This window comes from Aotus nancymaae, unplaced genomic scaffold, assembly GCF_030222135.1.
Source record: "Aotus nancymaae isolate 86718 unplaced genomic scaffold, 86718_ANA_hifiasm-v0.15.2.pri h1tg000002l, whole genome shotgun sequence".
NCBI classification, from domain to species: domain Eukaryota; kingdom Metazoa; phylum Chordata; class Mammalia; order Primates; family Aotidae; genus Aotus; species Aotus nancymaae.
In genome coordinates, this window is record NW_026988413.1 from 18,045,689 (window position 1) to 18,073,186 (window position 27,498).

Sequence of the window (27,498 nt, forward strand, 5' to 3'; positions counted from 1 at the left end):
GTACACCACCATGCCCGGCTAATTTTGCAGTTTTACCAGAGACAGGGTTTCACCATGTTGGCCAGGCTGATCTCGAACTCCTGACCTCGTGATCTGACCGCCTTGGCCTCCCAAAGTGCTGGGATTACAGGTATAAGCCACTGAGCCCAGTTGAAGATTTTGGTTTGGTATGGGTATCCAGTCCCAACAAACCAGTTTACTGGTTTAATTAATAATCTTTACCTCTCAAGTCTCCTTCAACCCAAGATATTTCTTTCCTCAATGAGATTTATAATTCTATTATCACTATCCTCCCTCTATACCAAATGGTATTTTCCTTTAAATACATCATTGAGTGACTACAGTGTTGTCCAAAACTCTCTATTCTTCCCTGTATCCATGCCCTTGACCATGTAATTGTGTACCATCATACTCTGAATCTGAATTTGGCCATGAACTTGCTTTGGCTACTAGGGTGGCAGCAAACATGACCAAAGGAGTTTGTGTGATGGGGCTTGATGCTTCTGCACCTCTGCCACCACCATGAGAACATGGCCAGGCTAGCCTGCTGGGCATGGCTTTGCATCCTCCAGCTGACTGCAAGGCATGTGAGTAAGCCCAGCTGAGACAATAATAACTGCTCAGTCAAGTTCAGCCTAAATCACGGACTGCAGAGTCATAGGCTAAATAAATATTTACTGTTTTAAGTCACTAAGCTTTGAGGTGGTTTGTTATACAGCGTTTGTGTAGTGATGGATAACCAATACAACCAATACAGCTTGGGCCCTACCAAGCACTTACGGATTTCTTCCAACCACGAAATACTAGATCCTTTGTACTTCAGGATGCCCATCTTACCAGTCCTCATCTTCAGAGAACTTTTCAGAAAATGTTGACTAAAAGCAACCCTTTCTCAAACAAAGAAATCTATTTTAATTTGTATTTACATATCTGAACACCATATTTTAATACTATCATCTAAACTCCACCTGAGTAGTTCTTTTTCTCCTATTCTGCATTTTCATAAAATGTACTAGATTATACTGAATGAAATAGAATTATGTCATAAAGTAGTAAGTCATCAACGAAATGCAATATATAAGACCTTATTTGAATTCTGATAACAAATCGACTCTGTAAGAAAAATAAACATATACTGGATACATTAGAAAATTACTGTTAACTTTATGTATGTGATACTGTGGTTATAATTTACAAGTGAAATATGACATTTAACATTTGCTTTTACAAGCAAATAAAAATACTGTGGTATATCTGTACAACAGAGAAATAAAAAGGAATGAACTACTGATAGACACAATTTGAATGACTCTCAAGGAAATTATATGGCATGAAAAAGGCCAACTCTCAAAAGCATACATAGGATTTCGTTTATGTAACACTCCTTGAAATAACAACTACAGAGAGAGAGAATAGATTAGCAGTTGCCAAGGGTAGAGATGCTGGGGGGGAAGGATGGATGTAGCTATAAAAGGGGTAACATGAAGGGGTCTGGTAGCGATGTTATAGTTAAATTTCCTAACTGTGGTTGTAATTACACATGTGATTAAACTGCAGAGAGCTGGTCAGGCATGATGGCTCACGCCTGTAATCCCAGCACTTTGGGAGGCTGAGGTGGGTGGGTCACTTGAGGCCAGAAGTTTAAGACCAGCCTGGCCAACATGGCAAAACCCTATCTCTGCTAAGAATACAAAAAATTAGCTGGGCATGGTGATGCATGCCTGTAATTCCAGCTACTCAGGAGGGTGAAGCACAAGAATTGCTTGAGCCCAGGAGGTGGAAACTGCAGCAAGCCAAAACTGCGCCACTGCACTCCAGCCTGGGTGACAAAAACAAAACTACACAGAGCTATACATACAGACATGCATACACAAATAAATACATGCATAATTAGCAAAATCTCAATAAAATATAAGGATTAGACCAATGTCAATTTCTTCGATATTGTATATAGTGTAAGATGTTAATGTTGAGGCAGACAAGGGAAAGCATACAGAATTCCTTCTAATATGTCTTTGCAATCTCTTACAAATCTAATTATTTCAAAATAAAAAGTTAAACAAAAGGAGTGAGTCAAAACAATACTTTGTACTAATGAAATGATTAAAATTCTTACCTTTGCTGCTACTTCAGCACTGATCTCTTCTTGGGTTTCTGCTAATCTTTTCTTGGCCACCTCTGTTCTACGATCACAATCTGCAATGAATGACTGCAGATGATCCATGGCCTACAAAGTTTAATTAAAGACAATTACTGTCAGAAAGTCAACTTTATTCAGAAATATCCTCATACAAAAATTACACTTTGTTTTTAAAATGCTACCATGGCGGAGCATGGTAGCTCACATCAGTAATCCGGGCACTTTAGCAGGCCAAGGCAGGCAGATCACTTGAGGACAGGAGCTCGAGGCCAGCCTGGCCAACTTGGCGAAACCCTGCCTCTACTGAAAATACAAAAATTAGCTGGATGGGTGGCACAGACCTGTAGTCTCAGCTACTCAATAGGTTGAGGCAGAAGGAACACTTCAGCCCAAAGAGGCTGAGGCTGCAGTGAGCCCTGATGGTGCCATTACACTCCAGTCTGGATGACAGAGTGAGAACCTGTCATTTAAAAAACAAAAACAAAAACAAAAAAGCTGGGCACGATGGGTCATGCCTGTAATTCCAGCACTTTAGGAGGCCGAAGTGAGCAGATCGCCTGAAGTCGGGAGTTAGAGACCAACCTAGCCAACATGGTGAAACCCCATCTCTACTAAAAATACAAGAACTAGCCAGGCGTGGTGGTTCACACCTGTAATCCCAGCTACTTGGGAGGCTGAGGCAGGAGAATTGCTTGAACTTAGGAGGTGGAGGTTGCAGTTAGCCGAGATCATGCCACTGTTCCAGCCTGGGCAACAGAATGATATTCTGTCTCAAAAAAAAAAAAAATACTTGAGGACATGGAGAAATGTTCAGGATTCATTTGTAAATAAAAAGCAAATTACAAGTGTTAGGAAATAAGATCTCAATTTTGTAAAAGAGAAAAATCTGCAAATCTAGATCTGAATGGACAAACAGAAAATAAAGACAGAAAAAAATGGAAAACTACAAAATGCTAACAATAAGTATTTCTGAACATTTTACTTTTTTTTCTTTTAATTCTCCATGCTGCTTTAGAATTTGCTTTTCTTTTTTGAGATGAGTCTTGCTCTGTCACCCAGGCTGGAGTGCAGTGGCACAATCTCAGCTCACTGCAACCTCCGCCTCCCAGGTGCAAGTGATTCTCCTGCCTCAGCCTCCCAAGTAACTGGGATTACCCACCACCACGCCCAGCTAAATTTTAGTATTTTTAGTAGAGATGAGATTTCACCATGTTGGCCAGCCTGGTCTTGAACTCCAGACCTCAGGTGATCCACCAATCTCAGCCTCCCAAAGTGCTGGGATTACAGGCATATGAGCCACGGCACCTGGCTATACATTTGTTAAAGACTGATAAATCAGAGAATTTAAATATAAAAATACTCCGCAAAGCCAAAAAACCACCAAAAAAAGTAGGGAAAATTTGTTGTAAATTATATTTCAGAAAACAACTGCATTTCATTAGCAGAAATTCTTGGATATTCAGAAGACAGGGGGGCCTATTTATTGGTTTATCTCCTAAACCAAATTTAAGACATTATTTCACTAATAAAACGTACAAGATCTATGCACAGCAGTATGATTTATGTAATGCTGATTATTATGCTTTATATATATGCGAAAAGTATTTCTCTATTTTTATGCAAACCATTTTCATGTAAAAGCAACAATATACAGTTACGTTTCAGGCTCTTTTAGGTATCTAAATGGTGTCTTCTATTTCTTAGTTTTTCTTTAAAAACATCGTCCTTCGTATCTCCCAAACACCCATAGGCACATACCTCAGTATCTTGGGAGATTGGTTCCAGGATACCCAGTAGATACCAAAATCCACGAATGTTCCAGTTTTTTTTTTATCTAAAATGGTGCAGTATTTGCATATAATCTCCCATTACACATCTTCCCATATACTTTAAATTGTCTCCAGATTACTTATAATACTAATACAATGTAAATGCTATGTAAACAGTTATATTGTAATGTTTAGGGAATAATAACAAGAAGAAAATGTCTGTACATGTCCAGTACAGATGCAACAATCCATTTCTTCTAAATATTTGCAATCTCCAGTTGGTTCCTTCTACAGATTCAATGACAGATATGTGTGTGTGTGGCAGGGGGGGATGGTCAACTACATATACGTATATATCTATATATATAGATACAAAAATTAATATGAATGTAAAAACTCAATATATTACTAAAGATAGGTCCTAATATACACTAGAAATTAGTTGCTTACATTTGCTTGATATTTCCTTAATCGTTACTACTTTCTTGGGAAGAATATGCTTAATTTTCAAAAGAATATATGAATAATTGACTTTTCCACATTTTCTTAAAATAGAGTCTCACCTCATTTTTTTTTTTTTTTTTAATTTTAGAGACGGAGTTTCTCTGTGTTGGTCAGTCTGGTCTTGAACTCCTGACCTCCAGTGATCCACCCGCCTGAGCCTCCCAAATTGCTGGGATTACAGGCGTGAGCCACCGTGACCAACTTCACCTCATATTTTTAAAAGAGTTGTCAAGAAAGTACATGATCTAAGTCTTACCCTTCATATAACCACAGAGGATAAACTGCTAAGTTTTTCCTATTAAGAGATATGAATCCATATTCACAAATGTTTTACAGCAAAAGATAACAACAAACCATTAAGCAAAATCACATACATCAAGTTCAAAGAAAAAATCTTGTTCTTTGGATGCAATTTCATAATCCGCTCTTAAAGCCAGGTCATGGACTTTCAGACATTCTCCAAGGTCCATTCTCTGAAAGGGAAAAAAAAATAACATTAAAACAAAAAACATGTTTTTTTGTTTTTTTAAATGCATCAACAACCACAGTTCTTTTCAGAATACATATTAAATCACACAGATGCTTCTTTATGTAGGGGTTTCCAAATTACAAAATTTCATAGACAAATATAAAACATGGTGTCAGAAGAAAAAATGGCACCAATTCTGTCTACCAACAGATGGGAACAGGGATCACTTCTACTTAAGAATAAATGGATATGGAAAGGCTTTTCAGAATCTGAAAAAAGCTTCTAGCTTCTATATCACAACATAGTTCATTTAGCTCCACAACACAAAAATGTTAAAGTTAATTTTAAACCAAACTAAAAGAATATATAAATCTAATTGTTGAGATGTCAATGTGCTTTGAAAAACGCTCTATTTTTCAAATAAAGATGGAGTCCTCAAGAAACAGACTAGTGACTGGGCATGGTGGTTCATGCCTATAATCCCAGCACTTTGGAAGGCCAAGGCAGGAGGATCGCTTCAGCTCAGGAGTTTGGGACCACCCTGGGCAACATACTAAGACCTGTCTCATTTTTAAAAATAAAAAATAGGCCGGGCACGGTGGCTCAAGCCTGTAATCCCAGCACTTTGGGAGGCCGAGGCGGGTAGATCACGAGGTCAAGAGATCGAGACCATCCTGGTCAACATGGTGAAACCCCGTCTCTACTAATACAAAAAATTAGCTGGGCATGGTGGTGCGTGCCTGTAATCCCAGCTACTCAGGAGGCTGAGGCAGGAGAATTGTTTGAACCCAGAGGCGGAGGTTGCGGTGAGCCGAGATCGCGCCATTGCACTCCAGCCTGGGTAACGAGCGAAACTCCGTCTCAAAAAAAAAAAAATTAAAAATTAAAAATAAATTTAAAAAAACACACACAAGAAAACAGGCTAGTGACTTTCATATAGTCTTTTCTGGGGATAAGACTCCATGTAAACTAGTAAAGAGATGATTTACTAATAAGAACCAATATAAGTACATAGAGAACAAGTATTTAACCCCACCTATGATAAGCATATATCAGGGAAATAAATACTCTTATTAAACCTAGGATCCTTCTACTTGGAAATTCCAATTAGGTATTATTTACCAAACCAGAGGCTTTTCTCATATCTGAGAAAACTATCCATTTTTACATGTACCTAAGTAACTGATAAGATCTTTCAGGAAATTCTTTTGGGGGAAAATTTTTAATTTTTAATTTAATGAAAAATTTTAATTTGAGAAAAAAAATTAGCAAGATGCAAAGATCATCATTACAGGTGTGACCGACCAATGGGTAATCAAAGCAAAGCAGAGATTTTCCATCTGGAGGTGTGGCCACCCTTCAAACATCTCAGAATCTCTGGAGGGTTGGTAAAAAGGGAGTACAAGTCATTCTCATTCCTTCGACTATTAAGTTCCCACTTGTGGAAAGCACTATGTCAGGTACTTGGGATATGGAGTTAAATCACACAATCTGACTTCATGGAGCTCACATTCTATATAAGGAGAAACAAGAATCATGCCTATGAACAAAGTTAGATGATGCAATAAAACAGCAATGCTCCCTGTTATTATGAGAGGCCACTTGGAATGAGCTGGTTAAAGAAGACCTTTCTAAAAAGGATACAATTAAATTGGATCTACAGAAGGAGAAGCAAATGAATCTTAGAAAAGCCAAAAAGTAATGCTCCAGGTGTACCGAAGATTTAGAAGGCAGATTTTTTTTTTTTTTTTTTTTTTTTTTTAAGATGGGGTTTCACCATGATGGCCAGGCTGGTCTTGAACTCCTGACCTCACGTGATCCACCCACCTCAGCCTCCCAAAGTGCTAGGATTACAGGCGTGAGCCACCGTGCCCAGCTCTAGAAGGCAGATCTTTAAAATATTTATTTATTTATATGCCACAGGGAAGTTTATGGTAACAGAGAACAGGACTAATGTATGGCACACAGGTCTGAGCCTTAGCTTTATATACAGTATCTAAAAATTAGTCTGCCTATTTAACTTTCTTGCCAACAACCTAATTATAAAACAAAAGTATAATTAATTTTGTACACTATCCCAACTCAAAAGGAAAGTTAATTCATGGATCAAGATTCAAAAGTATTAATAGACCAGATAAAATTTTAAAGAAATAAATATGAAGTCCTATATTTACATATCCAAGACAATAAATGTACAAATAAATAGGTACAAGCAGAGAATCAAACAATTTAAAAATGTAAGTAGTCAAGAGTAACGGTTACAGTATGGCACAACTGAGAAATCTATTTTTCTAAAAATAATTTAAAGAAGACACAGCGTAAACAAAGTGGGAACTCTCTATTGAAGGCTGTTTCCCACCCCCCGCCGCCCCAGGTAGAGTCTCGCTCCGTCACCCAGGCTGGAGTGCAATGGCGTGATCTCAGCTCACTGCAACCTCCACCTCCTGGATTCAACCAATTGCCTGCCTCAGCCTCCTGAGTAGCTGGGATTACAAGCGCCCGGCACTATGCCTGGTTAATTTTTGTATTTTTAGTAGAGACAGGTTTTCACCGTGTTACTAGTCAGGCTCATCTCGAATTCTCGGCCTCCCAAAGTGCTAGGATTACAGGCGTGAGCCACCATGCCTGACATGAAGGCTGGATTTAAAAGCAAACCATTGTCCTCCAAAACACACATTCTATGTACTAACACATTTCAAAAGGAATATGAATAAATTAGACAAAGTATCTCAAAACCAGGCTATACAAAAAAGCCAGGGAACAGAGAAGATAAAAAGATGTGAACCAATTTCAATCAACCCAAGAATTTTTCATAAAGCAGAAGAAATAGATTTGTTTTATTATGGCCTGAAAGGACTCCAGTGAGTCATTCTTTAACTTTCTGAATACATTTTCTTCTTTTTTTGAGACAGGGTCTCACTCTGTCACCCAGGCTGGAGTGCAGTGGCATGATCATGGCTCACTGCAGCCTCCACCTCTCAACTCAAGTGATCCTGCCACCTCAGCACCTCTCCCCAACAAGTAGCTAGGACTACAGCCCCTGCCACCACATCCAGCTATTTTTTTTTTTAAGTAGAGACGAAGGGTGCTTCTTGCCCAGGCTGGTCTCTGAATCCTGAGCTCAAGTGATCCTCCCACTCCGGCCACCCAATGCTGGGATTACAGGCATGAGCCACTGCGCCTGGCCAAGAAAATACTTTCAATAATCAAAGCATTCTGAAGACAGAACAAACATCCTCAGAGTTAGTGAGTTCCCAGATAAGTGAGGTGTTCAAACTCTGTTTTGATAACCATTTTACTAGGATACTGAGGAAAGAATTCAACCATCAGGTAGTTTTTTTGTTCCTTCAGACTCTTACATTTTGTGACTATTTTTAAAAAACAATGTTTCTGGCCAGGCACAGGTGGCTAATGCTTACATTCCCAGCACTTTGGGAGGCCAAGGTGGGAGGATCACTTAAGCCCAGGAGTTCCAGATCAGCCTGGGTAACATAGAAGACCCTGTCTCTACCAAAAGTAAAAAAAAAAAAAAAAAAAAAATTAGCCAGGGCCAGGTATGGTGGCTCACGCCTGTAACCCCAGCACCATGGGAGGCCGAGGCGGGCAGATCACGAGGTCAAGACATCGAGACCATCCTGGCCAACATGGTGAAACCCCGTCTCTACTAAAAATACAAAAAATAGTCAGGCATTGTGGCACGTGCCTGTGGTCCCAGCTACTCAGGAGGCTGAGGCGGAAGAAGCGCTTGAACCCAGGAGGTGGAGGTTGCAGTGAGCTGAGATTGTGCCACTGCACTCCAGTCTGGCGACAGAGCAAGACTCTGTCTAAAAAAAAAAAAAAAAAAAAAAAAATTAGCCAGGCATAGTTGGCCCATACTTGTGGTCCCAGCTTTTAGGAGGCAGAGGCAGGGGGATCGCTTGAGCTCTGGTGGTCAAGGCTGCAGTAGCTGTGATTGTCCCACTGTACTCCAGCCTGGGTGACAGAGCTAGATCCTGTCTCAAAAGTAAAAACAAACAAAAACGTTTTTCTGTAAAACTATATTACCTCCAGTTCTTAGTTATACAATGACATGAATGGGAAAGTGCCCCCAAAGTTATCCTTCAGGAAATAATGAGGACTCATTACTGTCATAAAAGTCCTCATCACACTAATAGTTTTAAAGTACTCTACTGTTACTGAGCATGCTGAGATTTTTCCAGGCTCCAATCCTTACCCCTGATTCATTAGTCTGGTTTAACAAACAAGGAGTTTTCAGTGACAATAAAAAACAAGTAAAACTTTCTATGGATGTGTGGATGTGTAGAAATTTAAATTTAAAAGCTGCTCATTAAACAACAATTATTAAGAAAATGCAGGCTGGGCAAGGTGGCTCATGCCTGTAATCCCAGCACTTTGGGAGGCCGAGGTGGGCAGATCACAAGGTCAGGAGTTAGATACCAGCCTGACCAATATGGTGAAACCCCATCTCTACTAAAAATACAAAAATTAGCTGGGCATGGTGGCGCACACCTGTAATTCCGGCTACTCAGGAGGCTGAGGCAGGAGAATTGCTTGAAGATGGGAGGCGGAGGTTGCAGTGACCCCAGATTACGCCATTGCACTCCAGCCTAGGTGAAGAAGCAAGACTCCATCTCATTTAAAAAAAAAAAAAAAATGCAGAAAAACTTAATAGGAATGAAAGAAGCTAATGGCAGAAGGATGCCGTCATTGTCTTTGATATATCAGAGAGTAGGTTTCTTAATGAACAATTTCTAAACATCAATCACGCCAACAACTTAATATTTTATTTCCACAAGCTAAAGCTGTTCATATGATGCTACATTTTATTTTACTTCATAAAATGCAAGATGTCACAGTTGGAAAGGCTTTTTGATCGACTATGTTTCTCAACCTAGACCTGGGGAGCTTTCACATAATATTTATGGAAGCTTTTAAAAACAGTTCCAATTTCGATCTCCCAAAAAGGTGAAAGCCTGAATTGTAAAAGCCTCCTGCGTACTTTTAATGTGCAGTGTTGAGAACCACTCCCTCATCTAGTTTAATTCCCATTCTTTGCACACAAAGAATGACTTGATCAGGGTGCCTATTAGAAAATCTGGTTAGACTGATTCCTGACTTAACGTTGCTTCCACTTTACCATGCTAGTTCCAGTTATTTCAGTACTAACTTACCTTTCAATATTTTTCAATAACAGTAATTCCCCACAACATCTAAAAAAGCTCATGGCAAAGATTCAAAGCAGCTGTCTAATTCCTTTCTTCCATATTTCCTTTATCTTACCTTTATCAGTTCCCTGATCAACTACATTTCCAATCTGTATTCAAAAAAAACTTAAAAGACATAAATGTTGCCTGTTTTTAACCTAAACATCTGTCTCTATTGGAAGTATTCTAGGCTCCCCACCTCCACATCTTTAAAGTTACATCACACAACCAATCAAAGGAAGAAAAGCAACTACGTAAACCAAGGACAAAATGAACACAAGAAAAGATACAATTTTACCACTAAGGTAGAAGTGGGTTTTTTGTTGAGAAGTAGCCTTTTGGGGAAGGCATGCCCTGGGGAAGATTCACGAGAAGGGGAAGATTAACTCACTAAAAGGTAAACTCCACAGGGCAAGGATTCTTCTGTTTTATCTACTATGTACCCACAATTAATAAATCAAACTGGGAAAGAGGGCAAAGAAGAACATTTGGCACAAGAGGGCTTAATAACAAGCCAGAGTGGTCAAGATGAATTCTAGGACAAAACTGATCTGAGCCTCTAGAGGGGAGGTTCTTCTTAGCCTCTCTTTGGATTATCTCCATTGCTTGGACTCCTGACCTTTTTAAGAGACAGGGTTTCACTGTGTTAGCCAGGATGGTCTCGATCTCCTGAATTTGTGACCCACCCACCTCGGCTTCCCAAAGTGCTGGGATTACAGGTCTGAGCCACCGAGCCTGGCCGACTCCTTAACTTCTTAAGTGTTTTGAGCTACTCTTCTTTTTCCTCGAAAAGGCAGGTTAGTTGGGCTTGTCACTATTCTGGGCTATGAGTCCTTGCAAATTTATAGTAGCCTGACTCACCATAGTAGATTTTGGTGTCAAAGCCCTAGGACAAAAGGCCTAATTATAATAAAGGTGGCTTTTTAAAAATATGTGGAATATTCTCAGTGGTCATCTCTTCAAGGACCTTGTGAAACAGTAGGCATAGCCAACGCAGATTTTCAGAATACCAGGCATCTATGTTCTTCTGTCCATATCATGATGACTACTAAGCCTCTGCTCTGGCACTATGCTATGCACATGAGTAGTATTTAAAATTTAAAGCAACGTCAGGTGCGGTGGCTCACTCCTGAAATCCCAGCACTTTGGAAGGCCAAGGCAGGCAGATCCCTTGAGGTCAGAAGTCTGATAACAGCCTGGGCAACATGGTGAAATCCCGTCTCTACTAAAAATACAAAAATTAGCTGGAGGTGGTGTTAGGTGCCTGTAATCCCAGCTACTCAGAATGATGAGGCACAAGAATCACTTGAACCCAGGGGGCAGAGGTTTGCAGTAAGCCAAGATCATGTCACTACACTCTACCCTAAGAGACAGAGTAAGACTCTGTCTCTCTGTCTCTCTCTCTCACACACACACACACACACACACACACACACACAGAGGCCGGGCACGGTGGCTCACGCCTGTAATCCCAGCACTTTGGGAGGCCAAGGCAGGCGAATTGCCTGAGGTCAGGAGTTCAAGACCAGCCTGGCCAACATGGTGAAATCCCATCTCTACTAAAAATACAAAAATTAGCCAGGCCGTGGTGGCAGGTGCCTGTAATCCCAGCCACTCAGGAGTCTGAAGCAGGAGAATTCCTTGAACCTGGGAGGTGGAAGCTGCAGTGAGCCTAGATTGCGCCACTACACTCCAGCCTGGGCAACAGAGCCAGACTCCATCCCCTCACCCAAAAAAAAAAAAAAAAAATCAATGAAGCCAATTTAATTTCAGAGAAGAAAAAACTAATGGCCGGGTGCAGTGGCTCACACCTGTAATCCTAGCACTTTAGGAGGCCAAGGAGGGCGAATCAGGAGGTCAGGAGTTCAATATCAGCCTGGCCAATATGGTGAAATCCTGTCTCTACTAAAAATACAAAAACTAGTCAGCATGGTGGCGTGCACCTGTAGTCCCAGCTACTCGAGAGGCTGAGGCAGGAGAATCACTTGAACAAAGGAGGTGGAGGTTGTCACGAGCCGAGATGGTGCCACTGCACTCCAGCCTGGGAGACAGAGTGAGACCCTTGTCTCCCAAAAAAAAAAAAAAAAGACTGGGCACTGGATCACATTTAAAGACCTCTCTTTACCTCATAGTATCCATTTGATCCTGAGAAATTCACTTAAACTCTCTGAATTTCCAAGCTGGAGTGAAGTGGTGCGATCACAGCTCACTGCAGCCTTGAACTCCTAGTTACATGATCTTCTCTCTTCAGTCTCCTCAGTAGTTAGGACTACATGTGCATGCCACATTCAGCTAATTTTTTTTGAGATGGGATCTTGCTATGTTGTCCAGGCTGGTAACTCCTGGCCTCAAGTGATCCTGCTTGTGCGGCTGAACTTCTGTTTTCTCAAGTACTTCAAGACTGCTGTTCGGATCAAGTAAAATGTTTATAAAAGCACTCTGAAGGCAGGTTGTCAACCTACTTATTTTTGCATATTGACTGCACTGGGATATAAGCTCAGTGAGGGAGGAACACAGTCTTTCTTGATCAGTGTTAACAGCCCCAGTCAGATAACACTCTCCACCACATCACAGGTACTCAATATTTTGTTATATAATATGATACAATATTGTATTACAGCTCAATAGTTGTTAAATGAAGAACTTATTTCCTTTGCTCTTACCTTTACATACTTCTAATGCTTCCATTTTCAAATGAATTTACAAAAGAAGGCTATCTTTATTAAATATCAGTATGTATGAGGAGGTTTCTAGGACAAGTGAAGATAATTTACACAGAACACAAAGAATAGTGGCAAAGTGCCAGAGCAAATGCTTCAAGAAGAGAATATAATATTTCCTATCAAGAAAATAAAGAGGAGCAACTTAACTGGAACGAGATGATATCTACTAGAAGATAAAGGAAAATGATGGGGTGGGGGAAAAGGGATGTAGGATTATATAGGCCACTAGTTTACAGTCTCTGACTAGATTGTGAAAGATTCTGAAAATGAGTCAAAAAATGCAGAATTTATTCTGTAGACAAAGAAGAATGCTTGACTACTTAGGCAGAAATATGACACAATAAAATCCGTGTTTCAGAAGCATTAATACTACTAGATGGACTGACCAGAAGAAAGAGACAAAGGGCAAGAGAAGCTACTAAAAGAACCTAGGAGTAAAGCCACTGGGGTCAAATAAAAAGAGAAAAGAGAAAGGAGGTGACAGAGGTAAATTAGAGTGCTGAAGAATTTAAAAAAACAAAAATTAAAAAAATGTGAAGTGTCTCTGAAATAATCCCATCACACCTTACAAATATGGAAATCAAGACTTAGAGAGATCAATGATTTGCCTAAGATCATCAGCTAATGGCAGCAGAGTAAAAATCTGAACAGGTCTTTAATACAGCTCCATATTCCTTCAATAACACAGTAACTTTCAACCTACAGTTATTAACTAAATGGAAATTAAGTGTGGAAAGAAAAAAGTCAGGAGCATTTTCAGGGCTTCAAGTATTTCAAACATGAGAAAGCAATGATGCCACCAAGAGAACGGACTAAATCAAATGAGAGAACTGATCTGTGAGGGAAAATGTCTTCTTCTGGACGTGATGATTTTGATATAGTAACAGGAAATCTAAGCAGCAGTGTCTAGTATGATACACATATATGACTACATTCACCACAAGCTTTCTTTATCCAAGTTTTCCAAGCTGAGAGTTTTACATATTCCTCCCCGAAGTTAAAGCTCAAGCATTTTTCCAGAAGACCCTCTAACAAATTGTATAAGAACATGAAGTCTGACCTCATGTTAACAAATATACCTTAGACATGACTATAGGGTGAAGAGAAATGAGGCACATGGTGCAAATATAAACTAGTTGCTGCTTTTCTACCACTTCCCAATTTCTTAACTGCCTCTTCCCACTTGTATATGCTCCATTTCCAAACCTATTTTTCCCCAGAGTGAAGAAAAATCATGATATTCTCTACTTTTCTGTAATATTTTTAAGAACATAGCAGGAAATATTTCTGTATCCATTTCTGATCACGGATATGCAAGAATAACTAGAGAGAGTTAAAAAAAGAGGTCTTGTTGCACAAAGACTATGGTGTACTACCTAACTGGAAAGATAAAGAGAGTATGAGATTATGTACAAACAAGATAAATAACAATTTTTTTTAGTAGTACAGAAAGTAGGTGTGATACCAGGGTTCAGAGGCTAAACTGCTACAGGGTAAGGCAATCACAAATAGTAAGCCAGACAGGATTTAAATTTGTAGAGAAGAAAAAGAATTATTACAGGCAGAGAAACGAGTATAAACCAAAATGAGATGCATGCTAGGGAAAGAAAGGAGTAAAACAACAGTAAGTAAAAATCAGTCTGGTCAAGAGAGAACTAGGCCAGGAATGGTGGCTCATGCCTGCAATCCCAACACTTTGTGAGGTCAAAGTAGAAGGATCACTTGAGGTCAGGAGTTTCAGGCTTCAGTGAGCTATAATGTCACTAATGCACTTCAGCCCTGAATGACAGAGCAAGATTCTGTCTCCAAAAAAAAAAAAAAAGAAAGAAAAAAGAAAAAACTATACTGATTTATTTATTCATTCAAGGGAGAAGTAGTAGCCCGGGTAAGGATTTTAGATTTTCAGTACAGGTAAAAACAATATGGAACTACCACAAGTTTTGTGTAGAAACAACATGGCAAATTGATTCCCACTCAGAAATGACTACCCTCTTCTCCACATTCAGATCTCTTCAAATGTCACTTCATCAAAAATTTTCTCCATTACTAAATGAGTTCTTGTATAAAAAATAAAATAAACAAACAAATAAATAAAATAAAAAGTTTTAGCCAGGCACAGTGGCTCACATCTGTAATCCCAGAACTCTGGGAGGCCAAGGTGGGCAGATTACTTGAGGTCAAGAGTTCAAGACAAGCCTGGTCAACATGGTAAAACCCTGTCTCTACTGAAAATACAAAAATTAGCTGGGGGTGGTGGTACACACCTGTAGTCCCAGCTACTCGGGAGGCTGAGACAGGAGAATCGCTTGAGCCCAAGAGTCTGACGATGCAGTGAGCTACATTCTCACGCCACTGCATTCCAGCCTGGGAGACAAACTGAGACTCCTTCAAAATAAATAAAGAAATAAAAGAAATAAAACTTAAAAAGTAAATAAAAATTTTCTCCAACACCCTGCCAGAGGAGCTCCTTGGCCTTGGCCCCCTCCTGCCCCATTCCCACTCTGAATTATCAAACCATGCTTTTTTGTCATAACACTCATTACTACCTGAAATCACATTATTTGTTTTCATATTTGGCTATGTGCTTCCTGTATTACAATGTAAACTCCCACCACTAAAGCAGAAACCTGTGTCCACATCTCTCTATTCCCACCACCTAGCACAGCACACATAGTAGGTACTCAAGTATTTAAAAATTGAACCTGGGAGGTGGAGGCTGCAGTGAGCCAAGATCGTGCCACTGCACTCCAACCTCAGCGACTGAGCGACACTCTGGTCTTAAAAAAAAAAAAAAGTTTTCATTCCTTACTATTGTGTTCAATGAACTATATCCTCCAAATAATACCTTTATAACTCCATATTCCCTTTTTCAACAAATAGTCTCAGAGAACATGCTTGTTTCCTTAGAAGTGTCAAAATACAGTTGATAAAACTACTTATCTCTAAAAAACATCTGGAGGGTACAGGAAATACTAAGAATAATTCCTGATCCTTAGGTAATAAACATTTATTGAGACTTACTGTACGAAGAAACCAATGTGACACTGAAATATATTAACCAGTACTAGACTATGAAAAACAATCTGTTTCAATAACTCCCAGACCTCCTAGTTTGGGAATAACACTGGTCCTTACTACTGTCTCTCTTTAATTTCAAGAGTCATCCTATGGCTGGGTATAGTGGCTCCCATATCTCAGAAGGTTTGAGAGGCCCAGGCAGGAGGATCCCTTGAGGCCAGTAGTTTGAGAAGAGCTTGCACAGCATGGCGAGACTCTATCTCTACAAAACTTTAAAAATTAGCTGGGCATGGTGGCATGAGCCTGCAGTCCTCACTACTTGGGAAGCTAAGGCAGGAGGATTACCTGAGCCCCGGAGTTCAAGACTACAATGGCTATGATCATACCACCGCAATCCAGCCTGGATGCCAGAGCGAGACTGTTTCTTTAAAAAATAATAATAATAGGCCGGGTGCAGTGGCTCACGCCTGTAATCCCAGCACTTTGGGGGGCCAAGGCGGGCAGATCACCTGAGGTTGGGAGTTCGAGACCAGCCTAACATGGAGAAACACCATCTCTAAAAAAAAAAAAAGAAAAAATAAGAAATTTTATTAATAACAACAACAGAGTTATCTTAAGTTCAAGATTTTTGAAGATTTGCTTCAAAAACAAAAGCGGGGGGGGAATATATGTGATTATAAATAAAAGTAGGCCATGTGTAAAATATTTCCTAAAGCTGGCTGATGGGTATATAGAAATTCATTAAATGGACATCAACACTACAGTCCATCATACCCATATGAATGTGTATCTATACTTAACCATTAATCCAAGTAATACACAAAAGTGCTAACAAACCTCAACTAGAAACGAAGACTAAACCAGAACAAGATATTACTATACATGGTTTCTGGGTCACTAAGAGGAAAAAAATTACCTCCACAAGTCTGAACTGCATTAAACTATTTAAAATAGTATATAAAATGAATGATCATAAGATCATTGAGAATAGAGCCAGATATGGTGGTGTGTATCTGCAGTAGTCCCAGCTATTCAAAAGGCTGAGCTGGAAGGATCACATGAGCCCAGGAGTTCAAGGCTGTAGTGCACACCATGATTGCTACTGCACTCCAGCCTGGACAACAGAGACCCCCAACTCTTAAAAAAAAATTATTATTCAGAATGACAGAAAAGGATTATTTCCAAAGGGCTTAAGTATCCCAAGTTGAATATTTCTGATATTCTTGTTCTTATTTGCAAAAAATGCTTTAAACAAGTAAAGTCTTGGTTTTTAAGGTTTAATAGTAAAATTTTAATTATTCACTGGGAAACTTTTAAAGCACTGTTAACTTCCTGGGCACCAAATGCATATTTTATTTAGGCAGTCTCCAGAAATAGTTAAAGAATGTATATTTTTGTAATAGACTAAGAAAAATGAAATGCAGCAAATCTGCTTAAAATAAGGACACAACACACTTCAAAGCTAAATATGGTAAAACCTGGGTCATTTGGCCAACTGGGAAAATCTAAAAATTAACCGATTATTGGCTTGACTAAATAAATATCAAGCCAATAATCAGGGTTAATGCCAAAAACATCAGATCTCCACATTCAGATCTCCTCAAACCTTAATCTTAGCTAAATAACACTTAATCTTAGTTAAATACTTAAATACTACTAAGGCAGCCCCAAAATAAACCATTTATGGGAAGAGATTTAAAGAATCTGCAGATTGATTTTTCACACCTGCATAGGTGGTGTCATATTTTGATAAGAAATCCAGCCGGGGCTGGGCAGGGTGGCTCACGCTTGTAATCCCAGCACTTTGGGAGGCTGAGGCAGGCAGATCAAGAGGTCAGGAGTTCAAGACCAGCCTGGGAAACATGGTGAAACCCTGTTTCTACTAAAAATACAAAAAATTAGCTAAGCATGGTGGCGCGCGCCTGTAATCCCAGCAACTCAGGAGGCTGAGGCAGGAGAATTGCTTGAACCCAGGAGGCGGAGGTTGCAGTAAGCCAAGATTGCACCATTGCACTCCAGCTTGGGCAACAAGAACGAAACTCAGTCTCAAAAAAAAAAAAGAAAAAAAGAAATCCAACAAAACCAAGATACTGTCCCTCCAGTTCCCTATCTGTTAAACAGTAACCCTTTTGCCATTCAAAATTGTTAATTTTTGAAATTCAGTGTTGGTTTTTGAAATAAATTTATGTAGCATTCTACTTTTGGGTGGACTGAATATTCATTTGATACAATAAATAAACCCTGTTCTAAATGTTTCAGATATAGCAGTAAAAAGTACAATGTCCCTGCCCTTATGAACCTACATTCTAGTGGCTGCTTGAGAAAATTTTGTGCAGGTCCACTCCTCAGCACTTATTCTAGATTTCCATATTTTCCTGGCTTTTACATATGTACTACCAAAGATACTCCAGGGCAGAGCACGGTGGCTCATGCCTACAATCCCAGCACTTTGGGAGGTCAAAGTGAGCAGATCACCTGAGGTCAGCTCAGACCAGCCTTGCCAACCAATATAGTGAAACCCCATCTCTACTGAAAATACAAAAATCAGCCAGGCACAGTGGCATGCCCTTGTAATCCCAGCTACTTGGGAGGCTGAGGCAGGAGAATTGTTTAGACATAGGGAGGTGAAGGTTGCAGTGAGCTGAGATCACACCAGTGCCTGGGCAACAAAGCAAGACTTCTTCTCATTTAAAAAAAAAGATATTCAGCAGTTTTAAACTTCGAGTTTGTATGTACCCAAGTAACTGATTTTAGATCAGGCTTTAAAAGAGAGTCAGAATAGCGATAAAAAAGGAGTTTCAAATAGTTAAAGGTGCACTTGGGATAAAACCTGGCACCTCCTGGGGCACCATAACATTCAGTCAGAATATCTGACCACCAATAATCCCATCCAATCACTTCAAATAAGTAGATAAATTCTTACTTTAATGATTTTAGGCTGGGCATGGTGGCACATTCCTATAATCCCAGCACTTTTGGAAGGCCTAGGCTGGTGGATCTCTAGAGCCCAGGAGTCCAACACCAGCCAGGGAAACATGGTGAAACCCTGTCTCTACAAAAAACACAAAAATCACCCAGGTGTGGTTGCGCAGACCTGTTGTCCCAGCTACTTGGGAAACTGAAGCAGGAGAACCACTCAAACCCAGGAGGAAGAGGTTACAGTGAGCCAAGATCGTAACACTGCACTCCAGCCTGGGCGAGAGAGAGAGAGACTAAAAAATAAATAAATAAATAAATAAATAAATAATGACTGTGACAATATCAAAGTCCTTAACTCTATCTGTATTTTTCAAGATCAGTTCTTTTAAAAGTCCCCCTTTTTAAAACAGGAGAGCCTCCTCTAAACAAAATACCATGAAAAATCACTATGTTTAAAAAATACGTAGGCCAGACAAGGTCCTAACACTTGGGGAGACTGAGGAGGGCAGATCATCTGAGGTCAGCAGTTTGAGACCAGCCTGACCAACACGGTGAAACCCCATCTCTACTAAAAATACAAAATTAGCAGAACATGGTGGTGTGTGCCTGTAATCTCAGCTACTCAGGAGAATCGCTTGAATCCAGGAGGCGGAGGTTGCAGTGAGCTGAGATCATGCCACTGCACTCCAGCCTGGGCAACAGTTTGAGACTCTTTGTCTCAAAAAAAAAAAAAAAGAAAAAAAAAAGAAAATTTAGCCGTGTCTGGTAGCGCACACCTGTAATCCCAGCTACTTGGAGGCTGAGGCAGGAGAGTGACTTGATCCCGGGAGGTGGAGGCTGCAGTGAGCCAAGATAGCAGCACTGCACTCCAGTCTGGGCAAGAATGAGACCCTGTCTTAAAAAAACTAAAATATGGGCCGGGCGCAGTCGCTCACTCCTGTAATCCAAGCACTTTGGAGGCCAAGGCGGGCAGATCACCTGAGGTCGGGAGTTCAAGACCAGCCTGACCAACATGGTGAAACCCCGTCTTTAAAAAAAAAAAACCAAAAACTAAAATATGTAAAATTTGAGTTGAAACAGAATGGACTAGCCTACTCCCAAATCCTCAGTGCATGAAATGCCTCCAAGGATATTTCAGAAACACCTCAAAGTCACTGCCATTGGTAACTGAATTACCTAAAAAACTAACAAAAAATTGTTTTAAGTGTTTATAGATTTAAGTAAATCTAAGACTCCTAAACGGTATACAATACTGTGGGTTTTTTTATTGTGAGACATTTGACAGCATAATTTCTCTAAGCCTTAGTTTTTCTCATCTGTAAAATGATGACTTTACCCTAGAAGATATGAGCGCCTATCAACGGTAAAGGTACATTAATGAGGGCTATGATAGAATTAGTGGTGGTGATTTCTGAATTTTGAACAGGCATACTATAAGAGTATAAATTTTCCATGTCTGAAGATCTTAATTTCAAGTTTCCGTTATCATCTTTGCTTTATATTTAAAACCTACTATAAATTATTACTGTCACATATCTTTTTTCCAGATCACTAAGAGCTAGATAGAATTATTTTTTAAAGCACATCAATTTCCTTATCTTTCCTCAGGGAAGATATGTACCAGAAGCAATGTGTTGGGGGAAAAAATAACTTGGCTTAAGATTTTTTGTTTTGCCTAAATCTGAAAGGGGATACTGCCTACAGTAAATTTAGGGAGAAACCAAGTGGGCCAATACGAGGAAAAGAGAGAGACTACAATATGAATATATTCTAGAGGAACAGAAAAATAATCCAAGCCTTTTTGTTGTTGTTGTTGAAACAGAGTCTTGGCTGTTTTGCCCAGGATGGAGTACAGTGGCACAATCTCAGCTCATTGCAAACTCTACCTCCCGGGTTCAAGTGATTCTCCTGCCTCAGCCTCCTAAGAAACTGGGATCACAGGCTTCCGGCTAATTATTTTGTATTTTTAGTAGAGATAGAGTTTCACCATGTTGGCCAGGCTGGTCTCAAACTCCTAACCTCTCAACAGATCAGTCTCCCAAAGTGCTGAGATTATATGTGTGAGCCACTGCACCAGGCCCTGATTAATTTATTAGCTGAAGAATTAGTTACCAGGCCAGGCGAGGTGGCTCACGTCTGTAATCCCAGCACTTTGTGAGGCCAAGACAGGTGGATCACAAGGTCAGGAGTTCAAGACCAGGTTGGCCAACATGGTAAAACCCTGTCTCTACTAAAATTACAAAAATTACCCGGGCATGGTGGCATGTACCTATAGTCCCAGCTACTCGGGAGGCTGAGACAGGAGAATTGCTTGAACCCAGGAGACGGAGGTTGCATTGAGCAGAGATCGCGCCACTGCACTCCAGCTTGGGAAACAGAACAAGGCTCTGTCTCCAAAAATAATTAGTTATGCCAGAGTAATGAAAGGTAAAATCTTTTAAGTGTATTTTCATGAAACTCAGTTCCACAAAATTCCAAACTGTCAGTCATGAAGACAATTTTTACAAATTACACTCTCTGGCCAGGTGCGGTGGCTCATGCCTGTAATTCCAGCACTTTGGGAGGCTGAGATGGGTGGATCACCTGAGGTCAGGAGTTCGAGACCAGCCTGGCCAACATGGTGACACCCCATCTCTATTATTAATTATAAAAGAAAAACAAAAAACAAATTACACTCTCCATCTCTAAATGCTTGATATAATGTTCCAACCTCTTTATAATGAAAAAACAGGCAGGAAATGCATTTCTGGATACTTTTTTTTTTTTGAGACAAAGTCTAAACTATATTGTCCAGGCTGAATTTGAAATCCTGAATTCAAGCAATCCTCCCACCTCAGCCTCCAAAATTGCTGGGGTTATAAGCATGTGCCACCATGCATGGCTTTTCTGTATTCTTTTTCTAAATAACCTAAAATATTGGTAAATGATATTCTCCTACAAATGACAGATCTTAGGCACAATGTCCGGAAAACTAAAGGGCAACCCTTAGTCATGAAATCTTTAGGGTACACAACAAAGAAAAAGCATTATAAAATCAACAGCTAAGGCCAGGCACAGTGGCTCATGCCTGTAATCCTAGTGCTTTGGGAGGTTGAGATGGGAGGATTACTTGAGTTGTGAACCTTTCAGAATTTAGGCAGAGTTTTGAGGACTAGGTAAAGGACTTTGTGAGACTCCAAAAGTGTCATACAGTGGTGTCCTTAAGGACTCGAAAAACTTAACGGTTCACCCTATGTACAAATAGCTTATTACAGAGCTATGGCTTCTTAGCAGTCAAACGCTATAAAACAAATGCTTTTTGGGACAGAGTGTAATAGTTCACACCTCTTTATGTTGAAGATGCCTATTTCTTTTCTGCTGTTAAATGAAGAATGAAAAACACTAAATTGTAACTGCTAATTTTTTTTTTTTTTTGAGGCATGGTCTCATTCTGTTGCCTAGGGTGAAGTACTCTGGTGTGTATGACTCACTTGAAGTCTTGAATTCCTGAGCTCAAGCAATCCTCCTGTCTCAGCCTCCCTGGTGGCTAGGACTTCGGGAATATGTCACCATGCCAGGCTAATTTTTTTTTAATTTTTTTTTTGGTAGAGATGGAGTTTCACTATGTTGACCAGGTGAGTCTCAAACTCCGGGCCTCAAGTAGTTTTATTAATGTTGTTCTCAAAATGTATTTCAAGTGGTAATTTAGCCATTAAATAAAATTTAAAATTTAAAATTTTCAAATAAAATAACTTTAACAGTTAAATTTTATACAATATTAAACATGGAAAATCAGAGTATTACAGACAATCATAGATTTTATAGATTTCAGATGCATTATATATAGCACGTAGAAAAAATTATGACAATGTTAGCAAGTAGATAAAGGAGTTTATCATGGTGGGGCACAGTGGCTCATGCCTGTAATCCCAGTACTTTGGGAGGCTGAGGCAGGAGGATCACTTGAGGACAGGAGTTCAAGTCCAGCCTGGCTAATATGGTGAGACTTAGTCTCTACAAAAAATACAAAAATTAGCTGAGCATGGTGGTGTGTACCTGTAATTACAGCTACTCAAAAGGCTGAGGGGAGAAACTCTTGAACCCGGGAGGTGGAGGCTGCAGTGGGCAGTGTTCACAGCCTGACTGTCTCAAAAAAACAAACAAACAAAAAGGCCAGAGGTCAGGAGTTCAAGACCAGCCTGGCCAACATGGTAAAACCCCATCTCTACTAAAAATATGAAAATTAGCCAGGCGTGGTGGTGTGAGCCTGTAATCCCAGCTATTCCAGAGGCTAGGGCAGGAGAAGTGCTCGAAGTCAGGAAGCAGAGGTAGCACTGAGCTGAGATCCCGCCACTGCACTCCAGCCTGGGCAACGGAGCAAGGCTCCATCTCAAAAAAAGTTTAGAGTTTATTATGTTTATCTGTCACAGTCCTTCCTAATTCCAGTGCTCAGAAACTGGATTTCTCACCTTGTAGTATTACTTTAAAACAAACTTATGCTCTTTTTTCCTATTAACATAATAAAGTGTCTTTCCTACTAGAAAGACAAAGGTGTTTCCTGTTGCATATGCCTTAAGACATACCTCTTTGGGGCACATCCTTAATTTTAACTCTTCCTATCAAAGTCATTTCCTATCAAAGAAACTACTCATTTAGATATCTTTGACTAAGAAACTCACTGCTTCTGAAAAGGCAAGTCAGAAATCTTTCTTCACTTCAGTCATTTCTGGCAAATGAGAACTAAAGCCAGCTTGAGGTTTAGCCCCTACTAGAGCTCCCCTCCAGCATCAGATGCAGCTATGAAGGGAAGTTACTTGTAATCATTTCAACCAAATCCAAAAGTCAGAGAATCAAATTATTTGTCCCATATTCCAACAGGTCCATCATCATGTGGTCTTCCAAAGTAAAACAATGATACTCTAAGATCAACATCTCTGCAGACACAGAATCTAACCTGAGCTTTACAGTATTAGCAGGAGCAACATTTTAAGTGTCAACACTCTCAAATTAAGCTGTGTGGATATAAGTATTTACTTATACATTTCCCCACTCATTCCACAATATAAATGTGTACAAATCTTAACAAAAATGTATACTGTACTAGACAAAGTCTACTGTTTAACAGTAAAAGAACTACTTTAACAATAAGTTATTTTATTTCTGAACTAAAAGTACAAATGCTATATAACTACTTCTGTATTCCAAACAAAACATGCTTTTAAAAATTTTTTGCTCTGAAGAATAGAAAAAAGTATAAAACAAAACATATCAACCACTTCTGTGAGGAAACCCATTACTGAAGATTTGAATAATCACCGTGAACAAACAATAAAGGATGCAAATTCCTCCTCACAAGTCAATTCTTTTGACACAGAATTAAGACTTTACCAAGTAACTCATTATTGCAGCATATCAGTAATCAAACACATTTAGTAAATACATACAGTTCCAGAAAGGACATCATGAGGACAACAGTTGAGAAGGTGACTCTTGCATACTCTGTCATCACTGAATTTGATTCGTTGACGAGTAGTATCTCCTGTAATATAGAAGAGTTAATAACACTCAAGGTTAGACAACTGGAAAGTATTTTCTGAGAGCCCTACTATTACTAGCTTTTTATGTGTGGCTACATACACACATTATCAATCAGCTCAAGAGGGATTAGTTTTTACATACATCCTACAGAAAAACTATTTTAGACAACATGCAGTTGCAGTAAGTGTACTGCATACGTAATTCAAATAGTCAAAGTGAGAAAGCAATGCATTCTGTTAAATAGAGTACTTCAGAAAAGCACAGGATTTTAGAGCAGGAATGGACTTTAAAGATTATCGAGTCCAACTCCTTCGTATTGCAGATGAGAAAACTGAGGCCCCGAGAGGTTAAGCAACTTGTAGACTCACTAAGAAAGTTTATATTGGTATACAATGTTCCCTTCTTGACACTAAGCATTGATATATTTTTATTTACAGTAATTGGAAAACAAAAAATAATCTTGCAAACATTGCATACACACTGCGAATCCCCACTGAACCCCAGACGCCATTTCTTCCACTATTTTGTTCCAGCTGAAGTGTCTCCCTTTTGCTGCTGGGAGGAGTTAGAGAGGGTAGAGTAACGCATTTAAGAGCGTACAAACCTGGAAGAAGGACTTACACACCAGTCAAACAAAGGCACATTGCCTAAATGAAATGTTAACTTTCATGCGTCCAAAGGTTCCATACCTCCAAGTTTTACGTAGTCTGCGCTTTTTTATATTGCCAAACTGGGTACATTTAAACTCATTCTGTCTTCATATAACACGATACACCTACCTCCTAAGCAACCGGAGCATCCAACCTGCTTATCAAATATGGCTATCTATTCAAAATGTTAAAGAATCTAAGAAAAAGAAAGGTAACTAGCTCCAATAACAAAATATAGATGTTAGTTACAATTTTTTGCTTAGAATCTCTTTGGAAAAACAAAAGAAAAACTCATAAGGATGTTTCCTCTTTCTATATAGAATGATAAGCCCTAAGAAATGTAGGTGTTTTATTTTAGCCTTAAATTGATACATCATCGATGAATGAAAACCTACTGGTGAATTACTGAAGCAAGAACTACTGGTGACAAAAAAAGATATAAATACCTCTGTACTTCACATGATATGCCTGGAGCACTCCAAAAACTTTCATGTAGGATGTGATTCAATCATTTAATTTCTGTATTTTCACATGTGAATAACAAAAAAGGTTAAAACTTTACCCCTTTATATGGTCATATACTGAAGAGCTTAACTTAAATTCAACTAAATAGTATCATTTTTAGATGGGGTAAGATTTTGTTCAAATTGTTTTAACTTGGTTAAAAATATTTTTAACATTCTAATTTGCAACCAGGGTAAATAAAATTTTAACAACAGTAATTTATAGCTAAAATGATAGCTTCAGAGCAGTTCAACAATAGGTTTTCTAGAAGCTCATCTCTAGTAGGTTATTTTTGACACAATTTGGATATTCAGTTTAGGGTTTACGCCTGCTACTATAATAAAAGTTATTTTGGTGGTCCTTTTTCCTTTTAAACACAACTGCTTCTGTTCCACATTCATTAACACATCTGAAAAGTTAGTGATAACTCACGGCTTGGCGAATGCGGGGCCTTTCTGACACTCCCTTGCAGATTGAGGTAGGCAGGCATAGATACATTGAACCTTTACAAATAAAACAAGGGGCCAGATTGTTCATTTTGTATAGAATAAACTCTGCCAGCAATTTCAATACAGCATCTAGAAGTACATTTTGACTGTAAAGATTCTTTTATATAAAAACAAAAGTGAACAAAATCAGGGTGTTTCATTTTTTAAAATATTGACTTAACAAGTATAACCCCAGATAACTGTATGACTGACTATAGGTAAAAGTCCAAAACTGGAGCTCTGGACAATGTCTTTGAGCCAAGTGGGGTTTTAAGAAATTATTTTTTATCATGACTTTGGTGAGGGCCTCACGCTCATGTTAGAAGGGTACTATGATAAGCTCATACCAGAATGTCAATGCTATTAGAGGCTTTTTGCTTCCTACTATCTAAGAAAAAAATTTCATTTCAAATCTGTACCCTAATTATATTAAGGAATTTTAAAATGATAAAATTTTAAAGTTGAAACAAAACAAAAAAATCCTTATGTACCTAGTAGTCTTCCTGCTAAGTATTGAAATGTTTTGGTAATGCAACAGTGGAATCATTTCAGTCCTTTGTTAAACTAATGGCTCAGGCCTTCGAATAAAATCAGGGTGAAGTTTTACTAATCAAACATTTCATCAAGTAGAGAACTGATTTTTGCTTAACAACTTACATTTAAATATTAAGTTAATTGTGCCCTGAAGACATAGCTATCAGTTAAAATATGAACAATTCCAAAGAGAAATACAGCAAACCAGCAAGTAACCCTGGTGAGCTTCTTGTGTTTTTTTAAATTTTTATGGATACATGATAGTTGTACACATTTTCACTGGTAAGCTTTTTAAAACAGCATCTGTTTCTATAAATTCCAAAAAGCATTTTAAAATAACTCCTCACTACAAATGAATGGGTGCTCCATAAATATTTGATAACTGTAGCAAACACAACAAATACAGCTATCAAATAGCAGCCATTATCTTTAAAACAAATGAAATAATAAAACGCTTAATAATTTGAGATACAGAAATATCCTGAGAGAGAATAGCAACTATCTGTTTATTGATATTTTTAAAGTTCTGCCTAAGGGACTTTAAGGTTGACATTTGAAAACAATCTGGCTGCATAACCATGCAGTATTTAACAAATTTATTTGGCCTTATTCCATGGAAGTACAATTTGGCTAAACCAACAATGAATTTTAAAAGAAAACTGCTGGTAATTTTGGTTTCTGTCAAGATATCTGGCCCAAACCATGTTTTTCATAAGAACTAGGTAAAACAGTGCCTATTTTATAAAAAGTAGCCTATTTTATGAACCAAATCTGCTTATAATACAAGAAATTATTTTCAATCTAATGTATTTTATCTTTGGGTTTTGTGGGCATAAAGTCATATAAAAAAACCTAAATTGTGAAAAAAAAAAAAAAAAGTACCTTGTCACACTAACAATGGATACAAATCACAGAATCAAACCTATTAGGACCACATCTGCTGTGCTAGGCAATGGAATTACGAAGAGGCATGTAAGACAAGTTCTCTCCTCTGAAGGAGCTAATGATTTTGCTAAAGAAATAGGACATATTAATTTTTTTCAATTTTTTGTGAAACAG

At 38.9% G+C, this 27,498-nt stretch overlaps 1 protein-coding gene across 4 annotated transcripts in view; it reads right to left on the reverse strand.

The window, feature by feature from the left end:
- The window catches only part of LUC7L2 (LUC7 like 2, pre-mRNA splicing factor), a 59,536-nt gene that overhangs the window by 19,395 nt on the left and 12,643 nt on the right, over positions 1-27,498 (reverse strand). For 3 of the 4 annotated variants that reach the window (XM_012447517.3, XM_012447520.3, XM_064372942.1), the window contains exons 2-4: positions 24,170-24,264; positions 4,788-4,886; positions 2,117-2,227 (exon numbers count right to left, since the gene is read on the reverse strand). In XM_012447517.3, coding sequence (XP_012302940.1) covers positions 2,117-2,227; positions 4,788-4,886; positions 24,170-24,264 — 305 coding nt within the window. Of the gene's footprint in view, positions 1-2,116; positions 2,228-4,787; positions 4,887-24,169; positions 24,265-25,849; positions 26,933-27,498 lie in introns of those variants that run through there. The other variant, XM_064372933.1, reaches the window with a different exon arrangement.